Source organism: Colossoma macropomum, unplaced genomic scaffold, assembly GCF_904425465.1.
Source record: "Colossoma macropomum unplaced genomic scaffold, Colossoma_macropomum, whole genome shotgun sequence".
In the NCBI taxonomy this organism is placed as follows: Eukaryota; Metazoa; Chordata; class Actinopteri; order Characiformes; family Serrasalmidae; genus Colossoma; species Colossoma macropomum.
In genome coordinates this window covers 2,294,561-2,313,123 of record NW_023494785.1, presented here as the reverse complement: position 1 = coordinate 2,313,123, position 18,563 = coordinate 2,294,561, and the positions used below count along the sequence as shown (strand labels likewise).

The following is an 18,563-nucleotide window of genomic DNA, read 5'->3' as shown; positions in this document are numbered from 1 at the left end:
TTTGCTGGTCATGTACTGGCTGCGTTTTTGAGTTCTGCTCAAAATGAGCTAAAATTGTCACCAAAACAGTCACTACTGAAACATTTGGTAAAGTTTTGGTAGTGATATGATTGTTTTGGTAGTGACAGAATGGAATGTTCTATCAGTTATTTTAATAAAATAAACATAATTAAGGTTTAGAGTCACTCAAAGCTAAATAATTTAAGTTCAAAGTCCAGGTTCACTTAAAAGTCCAAAATGTGTTTCAGCCCTGACTTTGTCAGTTCAGTAGAATGATCCATATTAATTTGGGGGCCGGTGGGTGAGCTCTAGCTGCTGGGAAACAGCCGATCCCTCAGTTTGGTTGTCGCCATGCTAACAACAGAGACAGCAGCGATTGGTGTACAAGATCTCATCAGTTTTACACATGATGGAATTCATTCTCTGACGAGCAAATAAACTGCACTAAACTGTAAATATAATATTGTCTGCTATAAAACACTCTGCATTGCCCGTGTCTGACTCACACACCAGAGCTTAAATTAGATTAAGTGACCCTTTTTTAGTCCCACAACGGGGAAATTTCACCTCCACATTTAACCCATCCGTGCAGTGAAACACCACATACACACTAGTTAACACACACACACACACACTAGGGGGCAGTGAGCACGCTTGCCCGGAGCGGTGGGCAGCCCTATCTGCAGACCCGGGGAGCAGTTGGGGGTTAGAGTAGTTTTCCTCGTGCGAGAGCAGCGGATTTTGAATTGGATTTGACGCCATACACTTTCACATTATTGCCCTGTGTGAATCTTGCCGCTATGTTTCTGTGGCTTGTTTTCTATTTAATTTCAGTGAGTTTTGATTTGGGACTTGGGTGCTAATCAGACTCATTTGCATCCACACTTCATCTGTCATGAGATATTATTGGTGATCTGAATTTTAAACCCTCCAAAATCAATATCGTCCATAAAAGTCGGGCTGTAATTGTATTATTCCAGCCAATACACTGCTACACTACTGTAAACACAAACACATCCACACAGAGATTATAATATATCCAAATGCGGCCATACTACCGTCCTATGAACCCATACAGACACGCGGTGTTGTATGGAGCTGTTTTCTGTCTGAATTAATTTAACTGTGTGTTATTATAAGTGTGTGTGTGTGTTATTTGAACTGTGTTGCGGTCCCTGTCCCCCTCCTCTCCTTCCTCTGGGTTTGCATAACAGGTAGTGGCAGGCATTTCCCCCAGCAGAACAGGGATATCCTGGCGCCTGCCTGACGCTAACACACACACACTGGCCTGACGCTGCCGCGCTGCTCCCTCCGTACTGCTAAATATAACCACACACACCAATAACAAACACGCACATTAATATATACCAACACACTGCCATGCTACTAATATTCCCACACTGAGCAGCTAAACTCACTCAGCTGATACAAATAAACACTCAGCTCGCACTTAATACAGCAGCTTCGCACAGTAAACACACGATCAGAAAACAATCGCAGCAGGGTTCATAACATGCTAACCTACATTATACACAGTCAACACCGGAGATAACAGAGTCACGCTGTGGTTTTATACGATTATTTCTGACTCGTAGCTGAAACAGGAGGAGAAATAGTGTGGAAAGTGCAGATTCTGAACTTACAGTCCATACCACATTTGAGTTTATAAGTAGAAGGAGATGATTTATTGTGCTTTCAGTGTAATGAAAGGTTTTTGTTGTGTGAGGTTTTTTCTTTGTGAAGAGAAAAACATTTTTTCCATTTTCATCATTTATTGACATCAAAACAAACTGGCAAAAAGTGCAGACTCAAACCTGTCACTATAAATGGAAAGTGATAATGATGTAATTCATTGTGCAATTATTTTTAAATTGTATAGCAAACAACTTTATTAGAAACCCTTACTTTATACTTCCACTCACTGGCCACTTTATTAGAAACCCTTACTTTATACTTCCACTCACTGGCCACTTTATTAGAAACCCTTACTTTATACTTCCACTCACTGGCCACTTTATTAGAAACCCTTACTTTATACTCCCACTCACTGGCCACTTTATTAGAAACCCTCACTTCATACTTCCACTCACTGGTCACTTTATTAGAAACCCTTACTTCATACTTCCACTCACTGGCCACTTTATTAGAAACACCTAATTTACACTTCCACTCACTGGCCACTTTATTAGAAACACCTACTCTATACTTCCACTCACTGGCCACTTCATTAGAAACCCCTACTTTATACTTCCACTCACTGGCCACTTTATTAGAAACCCTTACTTCATACTTCCACTCACTGGCCACTTTATTAGAAACCCTTACTTCATACTTCCACTCACTGGCCACTTTATTAGAAACACCTACTTTATACTTCCACTCACTGGCCACTTTATTAGAAACACCTACTTTACACTTCCACTCACTGGCCACTTTATTAGAAACACCTACTCAATACTTCCACTAACTGGCCACTTTATTAGAAACCCCTACTTTGTAGTTCCACTCACTGGTCAATTTACTAGAAACACCTACTTTATACTTCAACTAAATGGCCGCTTTATTAAAAACACCAACAATGTATTTCCACTAACTGGCCACTTTATTAGAAACACCTACTTTGTCCTTCCACTAACTGGCCTGTGACTTCCACCTACTGTATCGGTCCACTGCACAATTTATCAGCCCCCTTTCTACCCCATTCATCAGTAGTCAGGTGTCTGACCACAGGGCTGCTGGGGATATCCAGCAGCTTTGTGGTCAGAAGCCTTTAATGAAGTGCTAGAGGATAGCTAAAGCAAGTTGTCTCCAACTGGACACTAGCAAGGTGGACCTACAAGGTTTTTCTGTGAGTTTAAAATGAAAGCAAATGTGCTGATGGACACTGATGGGAAATTAGTGCAGATCCAACTTAGCTGGATCCCCTGTACTGCAACTTCTCTTTACTCTTAAATGCTAAATGCTAACAGAATAGCAGACTAATCCATAACAAATACACGTCTGCATAAATATGTGTTCATCTGAGGGCTCTGCATGGGGAAACTGTGTGGCCATCGCCCACACACACTCATAGGCCCGCCCACGCGTTCCGAGTAGCCTATTCCTGGTGCCGGTGGTGAAAAGTCTCTCTAAGAATGTTGGGGTTTGATCTGATAAGCTCCTGTTCTGTTCCGATACAGGGTGTCTTCCTCCCTCTGAGCATCCTGTTTGAGTTGTGGGTGGTCTACCTTCTCTACAAATGCAGAAGTTTGCTGTTTTAGAAAGTTCTTAAAGGTTACTCTGTCCCAGAACACTCAATAGAGCCTCTCTCGTGTCTGCACTGTCCCGGGCCCTCAGCAGGAGTCGGCTGAGGCTCAGCTGGGCTTTAAACAGGCAGGCGAGCTACGTGCGAGTGGGTGTTGTTTTTGGTGTTGCGTACTTGAGGAACTATGAGCTCCGCAGAGTAGTGTGTGTATGTTGGAGCTCCTCTTCAAAGAGTTCTGTGCATGTTTGGTTGAGTTGGATCAGGCTGCTTGTTGGTTTGGCTCGGTTCTGGTGCTGTGGCTGTGAGTGGAACTGTAAGTGTTGGCTGATGTGAATGTAGGTATCAATAATGTGTGTTGAATTTAGTTTGCATTCATTCTGGCGCTTTGGAGAGTTCAGTACAGGCCACCCTGTTGCTTTAGAGCGGTCGTCTGGAAGTATGTGCATGCAGTGTCCAAAGTATGCTCATCATGTCTGTGGAATCTGGCTAAAATTACATTTTTGTAAACATTAACAATTATTTAGTCAATATTTTAAACATTAACTCATCACAAGGTAGGGCTGGCTTTACACAGTTGCTTCAAAACTACATGAAACTAAATTGCTCTCGAGCTGCATGTTGTAAAGCATCCTGCAACTCATTTGAAACTCAGCTGCAACAGTTGGAAGCATCTCAACTTCGTGAAACAAGTTTCATGAAGCAGCCGATCAAAAAAAAAACGATCACATCACCTGATCATGGTGAATGATATACTTCTAAATGACTGAGTTCACTGGATCAATGGACAGAAAATAAAACAGAAGATGGTTTATTGGGCAGTTGCAAAGGAGACCCCTCCTCTGACCAACTCGAGGCTTGTGCCACCATTTATTCTTTTTTATCCTGCTGTTATTGCAATCTACGTAGCATCATTTTCTCCTCTCTTGAAGCCCTCCAATTTTACACAGAGCACAAATTCATTTGGGTTCCAAAGAATGAAAATTATTACAGAAGAGGAGACCGAGATGTGGTCCATAATGAACTTTTTGTATTTCTAGGACAGAATGAGCAAGACATCAAACAGTCTATAACCGTAATGGCTACTTAAACATTCATTTTCAAGGGCTTAATTTACACACAATAGATAAAAAAACTTAAATACATAGTAAACAACCCTAGACAGATAAATAAATAACATATATATATATATATATACATTTAGAATGGTGATTACAGAAAAATTATAAAAATGCTGCAAACATATTAAAATTACACCTCCCAGATGACTTTAAAGCCAGAACAATATGGTGTATCAAAAATACAAGCTGTCAAAACGTGTCAAGTTGTGTGGAAATTGTGTTGTAGGCAACTAATAACTTGCAACTAGTTGCATAGAAATTTCACTGTGTAAAGCTGGCCTAACACCACCTTTACGGATGCTTCATTAGCCTAGTTGCTACTCAGTTTTGCCATGTCAAACTTTGACCCAGTGTGCTGCTGACCTTTTCAAAGCATAGCCAGTGAGACAGACAGTTGTGTATGGCGCTGTACAGACATGTTTCACAATATTTTCCATTTTTGTTTTAAACTGCGATACACATTTTCCGAAACTACATGTGAATACGCTGTGTCAGGTGGATGCTTTTCAAATTTAGGGGTGAGCAAAGCAACATTGTGTGCCCAGCCTCTCCACCTGAAGGCTCCTTAAGAACACTGAATACCTGGTACAGGTGTACTGGGAGCTAGAGCAAAAATGTGGAACACCAGCAATGTACACTGATAAAAGTTAGAATTGTAGGCTCATAAAATGTTTTGTCAAACCTCTGAAAAATTCAAAAAATGATGTTAGATTAAAAATTAGATTGTAGGCAACTACAGACGATATCAGTTAATGTTAAACAGCCTTTTGCTCCCCACAAGGTTCAGGATGTGCCCGCAAGAAAAATGTTGCACAGATCAGTTTCAGACGGTCACCTATTGTGTTGGACGCTGCTGTGCAGGGCCTGTCAACCTTTAGAGCTTGTGTGTACTCACTGGCCAGCTGGAACAGGGCAGCGATGGCCTCCTCCCACCACGGAGAATCCTGGGTGATGTGTTTTATCTTCAGAAGCCCCAGCAGGAAGATCAGCTGACCCACAGTCAGAGCCACCGTTGCCATCAGGTTACATGCCCGCATCATGTCAAACTGAACTGGAGACAGAAACAGAGAGGGTTAGTCTATTGCAGATACTGACAGCAAGCTGACCTGAGGTCAAACGGAGAGATTATAAAGCATCGGTCTACAAAAACAGAGGTTGGAAGCATGCATCGGCATACTCCACCTTTATCATCAACAGAATGGGGTCCACTAGATAAATCAAAGTCAACTCCTGGATGAATAATGACCATGCTGAAACCTGTTTGGAACAAAGTCGTCCCAGGATTCTGTTTCTAGTCTGAAAAACGGCCGTGAAATAAGAAGTGATTATGTCATCCATATTTGGCACTTTAAAGCTAATATATCATTGGCATGCTGAAACAAATGGAAAATTGACCTGAGATCAGAAAAAGATCTAGAGCTTCTCCTGCTGTTCTGTGGTCAGAAACAAATTATCAGTGGAATATTAGGTGTTGAAACTTAAAATGCCAAGCTGGACTGAGTTCAGAAGTGGATAATGTAAAGAAATTAAGGCTTTGAAACGCAGATCATATTAGCATCCTAGTGTGAAACTGCTACATACTTGGCAACGATGGCAGTGGGCCAGAAAATATCCTAAGGCACATATGTGCTCAGAGGATCTGAATCACAGGATCCTGGGATATCCTAAGGCAGGTGTTTGTGTCTATATAGGGTCCTAAGGCAGATGTGCCGCCCCAGATGCAGCTGTACCATGTGGGCGTCACTTCCCATGATCCCTCACCATGTCCTTCCGTTTCCTGTGTCTAAATTTGGATGAACGGACGGACGTGCCAGGATGCATGATGCGCAAGAGTCGACCCAGCATCTTTACCAAACTCAGGCCTCAAAGCTTTTGTTACTTTTGGGTGCCTCACCCAAAAAATCAACGGTCAGTTATTCTTGTCCTGGAGGCTCCACAGTTTAGTGCAGTTAATCGGAATTCATGACTCCTGCTGTAAAAGCAGCGCAGTTCGGTCAGGTGTCCTAGTGTGGGGTTTCACACTTGAATCCCAGCTGTAGCTTTACCTTCCTGTGGAACCTATGCCTGGTCATGTCTCAGTGTTGGGTGTTTGGCCAGCCGCAGTGCTTGAAGTAGGCTGGTAATCACAAAACACAGCACAGGCATTTCTGCATTTTGGTCTTTGGGGTACCGTGACCTTTTCTTGTGTACTTCTACATTTTGGTCTTTGGGGTACCATGACCTTTTCTTGTGTACTTCTACTTCTACATTTTGCCCTTTGAGGAGTACCCCGACATTATCTTACATACTGCTACTTCTAGATTTTTTTCTTTGGGGTTCTATAACTTTTTTGTGTAATGCTACTCTCCATTTTCCTGCTTGTGGTACAATGACTTTTTCTTGCATACAGCTGCTTCTATGTTTTGCTCTTTGGGGTGCCATGACTTTTTCTTGCATACTGCTACTGCATTTTGCTCTTTGGGATACCATGACTTTTTCTTGCATACTGCCACTTTTACATTTTCCTTTTTGGAGCATCTTGACTTTTTTCCTTCTGTGTTTTGCTCTTGGGGTACCATGATTTTATCTTGCATACTGCTACTTCTACATTAGCTCTTTGGTGAACACATCTTTGTATTGCATACTGCCTCTTACATTTTGTATTGTGACTTGTCTTTGTGTTCTATCACTTTTGCATTTTACTTTTTGGCATAACAACTTTCTTGCGTATTGCCACTTTTCATAAGCTTCTGATACTCTATTTTACCCCATCCTAAACAGATTATCTGGCAGATCTGATCTTCTCAGCAAGAGACTGGTTTAGTAAATATCTGTTCATATTCATCCTCACAAAATCTCATCGCCCAGGGTGCACGGTATGTTCCCTGATGGAGAAGTTGCGCCTGATGGCACTGTGCACATGGAAGGTGGACCGTGCTGGCTGTTGCCCTCACAGGCCAGTGGTGTTCATTCTCTATCCACTTTATTAGAAACCCTTACTTGTACTTCCATTGACCATTTTATGAGGTCATCTGTAAGTTTCTAACCATTCTAACTACTGTGCCTGGGTTACAGTCTCTAACTGTATACTAGCGAGGTGGACCTACATGGTAAGTGTTTCTAATAAAATGGTCAGTAGGTCAATGATTAAGACACTGCCCTGCTTCACTAAGAGGAAAGTTAAAAAATAATTCTAATAAGTTGAAGGTGTGTGTAGATGTACTCATTTGTAAAGAAGTGGAATTGCATGAACAGTGACTTGAGCAACAGTGGACACATCATGGTGTGATTTCTTGTGGTTAGTTTTACAGAACAAGAAATGATTCATTTTTCCAGTCAGTCTAAATGCACCTCTTTCTCAGTGCCTGATTACATCACTTTATCTTGCCCTTTGCTTCCTTCCTTACTTAAATTAACTCTGGGTCAACACTGAGTGAAAGGGGCTTCACAAAGCAAGGCCAGTTGGAACATCTCTTACATTTTCTTGGACAGGGTTTAACTGTTAGCATAAAAGACAGACAGACAGACAGACAGACAGACTGACTGACGGACTGACGGACGATGACCCCCTTGACGGTCCATGCTTTTGCTCTATCCCTATGTGTTGAGAGTTGGGTTTGACCAAAAATGTAGACCGTCTAATGGGCCCTAAGGGTCAGTTTGAGAACCACTGTTCTAGACAGATACTATTCTGAATAATCTTGTAGGGATTTGCAGAGTTACAGCAGCACCAAATGAACTGTGCCAACTATAATAGCAAAATGTATTGTCACTCTCTTAGGAAAACCATGAAACTTCATAACTTTCTTAACATCTGATATTATAACCAGTGAATCTGCAAGTTTTTTTTCCCCGAATCATTTTGGATAGTTACAAGCTTTTTTTATGACAGTGTCCCTGTTTACCTGATCTGGGCAGGTGAGAAATTCTGAGAAATTTAGAAAAACGACAAAACCACAAACAGTCCTGTACACTCACGTTTCACGGTGCTTCGTGACTCCTGGTACCCAGCGAAGTCCGACCCCCAGCCCAGTGCATGGCAGGGTGTGTGCGGGCGCATCTGAGCTTGTGTATCCCCGTCGCCGTTGTTGGCATGGTTACACACCCTCCAGAGCCCGACACTGCGCTTGCGTCCATCGTCCAGCGTCTGCAGGACCCAGCCGGAGCCCAGAGCCGCTGTGACATTCAACAGCAGGGAGGCCAAGGCCACAGCCACGGCCACCAGCACCAGCCTGCCCACGGCCATGCGCCCACTCACTTACAAGGCCTGGGCAATACTACGATAACGACGATTAGGTTTGACCTCAACGATTCGATTTGACTGCAAAGAAATGATTCAAGGCATCTTGAAAATCTCAGCCGTCAAAACAGTTTATAATAATTACTGAAATCAAATGTTTTTGCAGTATCCATAATGCGCAGTTGAGGTATTTTCACTAAAACAATGACAATCTGTTTTTGAATCCGATAGTAGCAGCAAATCGCTTCTTCAGTGCACTAGTACACTTCTACGCTGTAGAAGCAGGAGGAGAAGAAGTCTAGCTGTTCACTCCCAACAGCGAGATGCTAAGGTCATGAGTTTTGTCAAAAACGTCTCAGAACAAGAGGAGATAAAAAATCAGATGTAACTTCTTTCTCAAATCTGCCTTCTGTTTTTTTCAGGGTTTAAAATACTGTTGTTTAAGTGTGAATCTTATGAAATACATGTAAAAATCAGTAACTACCAATATTGAATGATATGTAAAAATATGTTGTGGTTATATTATCCATCCATATCGCCCAGTCCTAAAACACACCCATGCTGCTGGTTCGCTGCAGGAGGTCAGCTAGAGAACATCTCCGCTCATTCTCGTCCGTGTATGTGTTGTTGGAGCACTGAGGCGTTTCAGGGGGTCCTTAGCCTTCCTCCTCGCTCTCTGGGACGGCACACACATGCACTGTCGTCCAGCGGACCTCCACGGCCATCACACACACACTCTCTTCGTCTTTCCTCACGTTCCTTCTCTTCTTTAACTTGTTTGCGATGTCCTGTCTCTGGCCGGCAGTCTGCAGATGCAGCGTTGACCCTATTAAGCCAAATACAATGAGTTTTATTAATATCCCTCCTCTTTTAAATCCTCTTTCTTCCGTCGCTCTTTCAAATCCTCTCCATCTCTGTTCCTGCACAACTCTGGGTCGCTCTCCGTCTCGCTGTGTTCTCTCTCTGTTTAGTTCCCGTCGAGGCAATCTCTCTCTCTCTCTCTCTCTCTCTCTCTCTCTCTCTCTCTCTCTCTCGCTGGCTCGCTCACTCACTCTTGCAGCTGTGTATTGGGGTTTCTGGTGGTGGGGGGGTGTTGGGGACTTTTTTCTTTTCCTCTTAGTTTCCCTTTGGAAGAGAACAGAGGCAGAAATCCATCTGATGTGGATCACACCCGCTCTCTCTCTCTCTCTCTCTCTCTCTCTCTCTCTCTCTCTCTCTCTTTCCCTCTCTCTCTCTCTCTCTCTCTCTCATTCACTCAGTCTCTCTCTGTCTCCTTCCTGTTGAAATATGAATTCTCATAGGCTCAACTGGCTCTTCCTCACACAAACCTCTCTCTCTCTCTCTCTCTCTCTCTCTCTCTCTGTGACAAACATGTTACTCCAGCAACAGGACGTGTTTCCTGAGAGGAAGACACACAAACAGAAAGAATACACCACCCCTCTCTGTCTCTCTCTGTGTCTCTCTGTCTCTCTCTCTCTCTCTCTTTCATCAGTGATGACCTTGTGTGTTTTAGATCATGAGCAGATCCTTTCTTTGTCCATTATACTGGCTGGAGGTTAATCTTGGTCTCATCAGTCCATAAAACTCTGGACTTTTGTGGCTCATCTCTGTATTTCTTTGCAAGTTCCAGTCTGGCCATCCGGTTCTTACTGCTGGTGACTGGTTTGCGTCTCGTGATGTGGCCTCTTTATTTCTGCTCTCCAAGTCTTCGAACGGTGGGCAGTTGATACCTTCTTCCCTGCCCCGTGGAGGGTGTCGGTGGTGAATGTTGTTTTGGGGACTTTCTTCACACCTCTCACAATGTTCCTGTCATCAACTGCTGTTGTTTTCCCTGTCTGACCTGTTTAGTGTCTGGTTGTTAGGACACCAGTGGTTTAACTCCTTTTCAGGACATTCCAAATTGTTACACTGGCTGTTCACATCACTGATTCCTCTTTTCTTGGCTTCAAAATGACTTGCTTTTCTCCTATAGAAAGCTCTGCTCTTCATGACGGTTTATCCTTTTTTAACAAATACAGTCTTCACAGGCGAAACCCAGGGCTCAAATCAAGAACAGACGCTAAGAGCTATTAATTGTTTAAACAGTTAATCTAACAGGGAACACCTGGGCAACAAGGAACACCTGTCAGTCACATGTGCCTGTAATTTTGTACACTTGAAAAATGGGTGGGTTCAAAGAAAAAGCTGCCATGTTCTAAGTAACATATCTAGATGTGAATATGAGGAAATAAAAGCTGAAATCTCAGAATCTCGAACCCAAATTTCTTCAGTGAAGAGCAAAAACAATAGAATTGGCCTTGCCTTTCCAACACTTTCAACATTTTTTTATCTATCTATCTATCCTGCCTGCCCCTCTGTCTCCCTCTTTCTCTCTCTGAGGCGGTATGCTGTATTATATTTGGTCTCTTTTTCCCAGTAAAAGGGAGTAATTGAAAGCTTTTTTGTGCTCCCACATTTGTTTTGCTAGTTTTTTCCTGCTGTAGCTCAGGGCCTCTAAAGATTCGGGGAATTTCCTGTTGCCTAACTCTAATAAACAAGCCACATCTGTATCTACTGAAGGAGAGAGAGAGGGAGGGAGTGATGGAGGGAGAGAGAGAAAGAGGGCGGGAGGGGGAGAGAGAAAGAGGGCAGGAGGGAGAGAGAGAAAGAGGGCGGCAGGGAGGGAAATTGGGAGGAGAGAGCTATTGGGTTAAATTAAAAACAGATGAGTGTGGAATTTGGGTAGAAAGAGGGAGAGAGTATTAGTGATATGAGAGAGAGAGAGTGAGAGAGGGGTGATGCAGGGGTAAAGTGGGGAGGGGTGTAGAGCTTTAGAGCTGCTCATTCCATGCATAGCTGGAGCTGGTCTGTAATGAACCGGAACGAGCTGCAGTTACACCAAGAGAGAGACAGAGCTGGAAAAGAGTAGTGATCTCACAGCTGCTTCACAGAAAAATCTAGAAATTAGTAATAATCTTACAGCTGCTTTACAGAGAGAGCTAGAAATTAGTAATAATCTTACAGCTGCTTTACAGAGAGAACTAGAAAAGAGTAGAAATCCAACAGCTGTTTTACAGAAAGATCTAGAAGTAATAATCTCACAGCTGCTTTACAGAAAGAGCTAGAAAAGATTAATAATCTCACAGCTGCTTTACAGAGAGAACTAGAAAAGAGTAGAAATCCAACAGCTGTTTTACAGAAAGATCTAGAAGTAATAATCTCACAGCTGCTTTACAGAAAGAGCTAGAAAAGATTAATAATCTCACAGCTGCTTTACAGAGAGAAGTAGAAAAGAGTAGAAATCCAACAGCTGTTTTACAGTAAGATCTAGAAGTAATAATTTCACAGCTGCTTTACAGAGAGAACTAGAAAAGAAGTAATAATCTCACAGCTGCTTTACAGAGAGAACTAGAAAAGAGTAGAAATCCAACAGCTGTTTTATGGAAAGATCTAGAAGTAATACTCTCACAGCTGCTTTACAGAAAGAGCTAGGAAAGAAGTAATAATCTCACAGCTGCTTTACAGAAAGCTCTTTTACAGAGAAAACTAGAAAAGAGTAATAATCCCACAGCTGTTTTACAGAACGAGATAGAAAAGAAGTAATAATCTCACTGCTGCTTTGCAGAGAGATCCAGAAAATATCTGCTTTACAGAAAGATCCAGAAAAGAGTAATAATCTCACAGCTGCTTTACAGAATTTGCAGAAGAATTTGCAGCACATTGCGCTGAAATGTATCTCTGGTAAAATGACCACAGATTAGGTATCACTCTGCAGTATTTTTACACGTTGGCACATTCATTTTAGTGAGTGATTGAAGGGATTTACCGATTACTTGTTTGTGAGTTGTAGTGTTTGATGGAAAAGTTTGCTTTTGTAGTGTGTGTTTAGTGTTTTGTGGGGGCTTGACTACACATTGACTACACATAATGTGTGTCATTCAGCAAACCTCTGTTTAGCATCACATGAAATTCCTTGTTTTGAGAATATGACTTTAGAATGGACAAAAGTGCTGAAGCCATCAGAAAAACTAACACTGGTCACTGCTTTGCGTTTATGGGTGTGTTTCAGCGAGGCGGTGTGGGAGAACATGGCTCGGATGTGTGTGAAGAGTCGGCGGCTGGACGTGGCGCGTGTGTGTTTGGGGAATATGGGTAATGCCCGGGCCGCTCGCGCTCTCAGAGAGGCAGAGAAGGAGCCGGAGCTGGAAGCCCATGTCGCCGTGCTCGCTACACAACTCGGCATGCTGGTGAGATACGCACCCACGTTATACTAATGACACACTCCGCTGTGCACACGTTCACCAGGGGTGCCCAAACTTTCTCATGCCAGGACCCCTGTGTAGAGGTAGTGTTTGTCCTGCAACCCACCAAATATTCTGTGAAGTGAAATAAGACATGAATGCACCACTTTTAGAAAAATACCAAAATAATGCAGCACTTATTTGTTCTGTATTTTGATATAATCCAGCTCTACAATTTGTAAATATGAACTTTATTTACGTTTAGTTGGGCTTTAGAGCTCTTATTTAAATTTGTTCTGATCCATCTTGTCAGCTAGTTTAGAAGACTAGCTACTCTGCACTCTGACCACCGCTGATTAATTAGCACATCCCTCTCAGCATCACCCAGCACGTCCCTCTCATCACCCAACATGTCCCTCTCAGCATCACCCAACATGTCCCTCTCATCACCCAACACGTCCCTCTCAGCATCACCCAACATGTCCCTCTCATCACCCAACACGTCCCTCTCAGCATCACCCAGCACATCCCTCTCATCACCCAACACGTCCCTCTCAGCATCACCCAGCACATCCCTCTCATCACCCAGCACGTCCCTCTCATCACCCAACATGTCCCTCTCAGCATCACCCAACATGTCCCTCTCATCACCCAACACGTCCCTCTCAGCATCACCCAACATGTCCCTCTCATCACCCAACACGTCCCTCTCAGCATCACCCAGCACATCCCTCTCATCACCCAACACGTCCCTCTCATCACCCAACATGTCCCTCTCAGCATCACCCAGCACATCCCTCTCATCACCCAACACGTCCCTCTCATCACCCAACACGTCCCTCTCAGCATCACCCAGCACATCCCTCTCATCACCCAACACGTCCCTCTCATCACCCAACACGTCCCTCTCATCACCCAACATGTCCCTCTCACCGTCACTCAACACGTCCCTCTCATCACCCAACACGTCCCTCTCATCACCCAACATGTCCCTCTCACCGTCACTCAACACGTCCCTCTCATCACCCAACACGTCCCTCTCATCACCCAACACGTCCCTCTCAGCATCACCCAGCACATCCCTCTCATCACCCAACACGTCCCTCTCATCACCCAACACGTCCCTCTCAGCATCACCCAGCACATCCCTCTCATCACCCAACACGTCCCTCTCATCACCCAACACGTCCCTCTCATCACCCAACATGTCCCTCTCACCGTCACTCAACACGTCCCTCTCATCACTCAACACGTCCCTCTCATCACCCAACACGTCCCTCTCATCACCCAACACGTCCCTCTCAGCATCACCCAGCACATCCCTCTCATCACCCAACACGTCCCTCTCATCACCCAACATGTCCCTCTCACCATCACTCAACACGTCCCTCTCATCACCCAACGCATTCCTCTCACCGTCACCCAACACGTCCCTCTCATCACCCAACACATCCCTCTTACCGTCACTCAACGCGTCCTTCTTACCGTCACTCAATGCGTCCCTTTTACCGTCACTCAGCGCGTCCCTCTCATCACCCAACACGTCCCTCTTACCGTCACTCCACGCGTCCCTCTAACCGTCACTCAGCGCGTCCCTCTCATCACCCAACACGTCCCTCTTACCGTCATTCAATGCGTCCCTCTTACCGTCACTCAGCGCGTCCCTCTCATCACCCAACACGTCCCTCTTACTGTCATTCAGTGTGTCCCTTTTACCGTCACTCAGCGCGTCCCTCTCATCACCCAACACGTCCCTCTTACCGTCACTCCACGCGTCCCTCTTACCGTCACTCAGCGCGTCCCTCTCATCACCCAACACGTCCCTCTTACCGTCACTCCACGCGTCCCTCTTACTGTCATTCAGTGTGTCCCTTTTACCGTCACTCAGCGCGTCCCTCTCATCACCCAACACGTCCCTCTTACCGTCACTCCACGCGTCCCTCTTACCGTCACTCAGCGCGTCCCTCTCATCACCCAACACGTCCCTCTTACCGTCACTCAGCGCGTCCCTCTCATCACCCAACACGTCCCTCTTACCGTCACTCAGCGCGTCCCTCTCATCACCCAACACGTCCCTCTTACCGTCACTCCACGCGTCCCTTTTACCATCACTCAGCGCGTCCCTCTCATCACCCAACACGTCCCTCTTACCGTCACTCCACGCGTCCCTCTTACCGTCACTCAGCGCGTCCCTCTCATCACCCAACACGTCCCTCTTACCGTCACTCCACGCGTCCCTCTTACCGTCACTCAGTGCGTCCCTCTCATCACCCAACACGTCCCTCTTACCGTCATTCAATGCGTCCCTCTTACCGTCACTCAGCGCGTCCCTCTCATCACCCAACACGTCCCTCTTACCGTCATTCAATGCGTCCCTTATACCGTCACTCAGCGCGTCCCTCTCATCACCCAACACGTCCCTCTCACCGTCATTCAATGCGTCCCTTTTACCGTCACTCAGTGCGTCCCTCTCATCACCCAACACGTCCCTCTCACCGTCATTCAGTTCGTCCCTTTTACCGTCACTCAGCGCGTCCCTCTCATCACCCAACACATCCCTCTTACCATCATTCAATGCGTCCCTCTAACCATCACCCAACACGTCCCTCTCATCACCCAACATGTCTCTTTCATCATCACGCAACGCATTCCTCTCACCGTCACCCAACACGTCCCTCTCACCGTCACTTAACACGTCCCTCTCATCACCCAACATGTCTCTTTCATCATCACCCAACGCATTCCTCACCGTCACCCAACACGTCCCTCTAACCGTCACTCAACACGTCCCTCTCATCAACCAACGCATTCCTCTTACCGTCACTCAACGCGTCCCTCTTACCGTCACTCAACGCGTCCCTCTTAGTCACTCAGCGCATCCCTCTCATCACCCAACACGTCCCTCTCACGTCACTCAACGCGTCCCTCTCATCACCCAACACGTCCCTCTCACCGTCACTCAACATGTCCCTCTCACCGTCACTCAACGCGTCCCTCTCATCACCCAACACGTCCCTCTCACCGTCACTCAACATGTCCCTCTCATCACCCAACGCATTCCTCTCACCGTCACCCAACACGTCCCTCTCATCACCCAACATGTCTCTTTCATCATCAGGCAACGCATTCCTCTCACCGTCACCCAACACGTCCCTCTCATCATCACCCAACATGTCCCTCTCACGTCACTCAACGCGTCCCTCTCATCACCCAACACGTCCCTCTCACCGTCACTCAACACGTCCCTCTCACCGTCACTCAACACGTTCCTCTCATCACCCAACATGTCTCTTTCATCATCAGGCAACGCATTCCTCTCACCGTCACCCAACACGTTCCTCACATCACCCAACATGTCTCTTTCATCATCACCCAACGCATTCCTCTCACCATCACCCAATACATCCCTCTCACCGTCACTCAACACGTCCCTCTCATCACCCAACACGTCTTTCATCACCCAGCACGTCCCTTTCATCGTCACCCAACACGTCCCTCTCACCGTCACTCAACACATCCCTCTCATCACCCAACATGTCTCTTTCATCATCACGCAACGCATTCCTCTCGTCACTCAACACGTCCCTCTCACCGTCACCCAACACGTCCCTCTCGCCGTCATTTAACATGTCCCCCTCATCACCCAACGCATTCCTCTCACCGTCACCCAACACGTCCCTCTCATCACCCAACATGTCTCTTTCATCATCACCCAACGCATTCCTCTCATCGTCACTCAACACGTCCCTCTCACCATCACCCAACACGTCCCTCTCACCGTCACTCAACATGTCCCTCTTGCCGTCACTCAGCATGTCCCCCTCATCACCCAACGCATTCCTCTCACCATCACCCAACACGTCCCTCTCACCGTCACCCAACACGTCCCTCTCATCACCCAACACGTCTCTTTCATCATCACCCAACGCATTCCTCTCACCGTCACCCAACACGTCCCTCTCACCGTCACCCAACACGTCCCTCTCATCACCCAACATGTCTCTTTCATCATCACCTGGCACATTCTTCACAAGATCTGTGGTGTGGAGATCATACTGTTGAACTTTGTTCCCTGTTTTATTTGGGGGCATGTTCACCCACTCATCTTAGTCTCTCTCCCTCTCTCTCTCTCTGTCTGTCTCTTTCTCTGTAGGATGAAGCTGAGCGTTTGTACCAATCCTGTGGTAGATTTGACCTGCTGAATAAGTTTTATCAGGCGGCAGGTCAGTGGCAGCAGGCCGTGGAAACTGCAGAGATTCACGACCGCATCCATCTGCGTACCACCTACTACAACTACGCTCAACACCTGGAGGCCTTGGGGGACAAGAGCCTCGCGCTCACTTAGTGAGTACACATTAGGATAGGCCCCACCCACCCCAGTGATGTTATTTTGAATGTAAGGTTCAGATCATTCAAACAACAAAAAGCAAACAAAAAAACCTGCACAGCTACATAAACGTGCTATAAGCCGTATTAAGCGGCTGCTTAGGGCCCCCTGAGCTACAAGCCTAGAGCAAGAAACGGCCCTGTTTCCATATACTGCTCTAATTATATGTGTTCATTTGGCTTAACATGAAGAACAGCATCAGCTGCTTGTGTCACAACGTTCTCTGCAGTTCTCTCACTCAAACATTCAAACATTAGGGTCGGTTTCCTGGACAAGAAGGCGAGTCCTAGATTAATTTAATGGGAATGTCCATTAAGAATGCTGTGCAAGTGAAACCGACCCCAGGGCAATAAAGTATAAGGTATACGTGCAGCAACTAATTCCTGCCACAGGGGGAGCTAAAGTAAGTGTATAACAACACTGCTGTACACCACGGTTTTTAATTTCAAAAGCATAAACCCTCTTCTGTGTCAGATAAACATACAAAATTCCAACATAATAAATCCAACATGATAGTATTACTGTAGAACTTCAAATAACAAATAGGAAGCTGCAAAAATGAAAATGTTTAATGTGTCTAGAATGAACTGAGCTGTAGATGATTCCATACTGACTGAGAAAGCTGTAGAACAGCCAGAATGAAGGTCTAATAAAATTAATATCCAGAATGAAGTTAAAAAAAAATATCCAGAATATCTTTCAAAAATTGTGATCAAATTTCATGTAAAATATTCTGAGAAGGAAATAGATTTACTATTATAGATAATTATAGTAATTGTTTCATCATTTAACGTCTTCTAATTCTCCATACAACTTTTAATTTAGAATAAAGATATAATTCTTAATATAGAAAGCGATTGTCATGTTAGTCTCTCTCCCTTTCTCTCTCCCTCTGTCTCTCCCTGTGTCTCACTCTCTCTCTCTCTCTCTCTCTCTCTCTCTCTCTCTCTCCCCCTCTCTCAGTTACGAGCGTTCTGATACGCACCGGTTTGAGGTCCCCCGAATGCTGATGGAGGACACTCTCTCTCTGGAAATCTACATCAACAAGATGAAAGACAAGTGGGTGCAGCGCTCTGATTGGTTCTGAAATGTTTCCTCCTCTTCTCTGATTGGCTGCAGTGCTCTTACTCTGCCTCTTCTTCTGTGTTGGACAGGAGTCTGTATAAGTGGTGGGGTCATTATCTGGAGAGCCAATCAGAGATGGAGTCTGCACTACGTTACTATGACTACGCTCAGGACTACCTGTCTCAAGTGCGCGTGCACTGTTACCTGGGAAACATCCAAAAGGTAAAACACCTCTCGGTGGTGGGGGTGGGCAGTATCATAGACTACGTTCACATTACAGGAGTGATGTGGCACAGATCAGATTGTTTGC

At 45.2% G+C, this 18,563-nt stretch overlaps 2 protein-coding genes across 3 annotated transcripts in view; one reads left to right on the top strand and one right to left on the bottom strand.

Annotated features, from left to right (window-relative positions):
- The window catches only part of tmem204 (transmembrane protein 204), a 29,427-nt gene extending 19,506 nt beyond the window's left edge, over window positions 1–9,921 (bottom strand). For both annotated transcript variants that reach the window (XR_005007801.1, XM_036581377.1), the window contains exons 1-2: window positions 8,320–9,921; window positions 5,258–5,413 (exon numbers count right to left, since the gene is read on the bottom strand). Coding sequence is in view for 1 of the 2 variants with exons in the window: in XM_036581377.1 (XP_036437270.1) it covers window positions 5,258–5,413; window positions 8,320–8,587 (424 nt within the window). In the remaining variant the exon portion in view is untranslated. The remainder of the gene's footprint in view (window positions 1–5,257; window positions 5,414–8,319) is intronic.
- The window catches only part of ift140 (intraflagellar transport 140 homolog (Chlamydomonas)), an 81,655-nt gene that overhangs the window by 52,277 nt on the left and 10,815 nt on the right, over window positions 1–18,563 (top strand). The window contains exons 19-22 of the mRNA XM_036581365.1: window positions 12,630–12,807; window positions 16,955–17,145; window positions 18,152–18,247; window positions 18,343–18,475. Of these exons, the coding sequence (XP_036437258.1) occupies window positions 12,630–12,807; window positions 16,955–17,145; window positions 18,152–18,247; window positions 18,343–18,475 (598 nt within the window). The remainder of the gene's footprint in view (window positions 1–12,629; window positions 12,808–16,954; window positions 17,146–18,151; window positions 18,248–18,342; window positions 18,476–18,563) is intronic.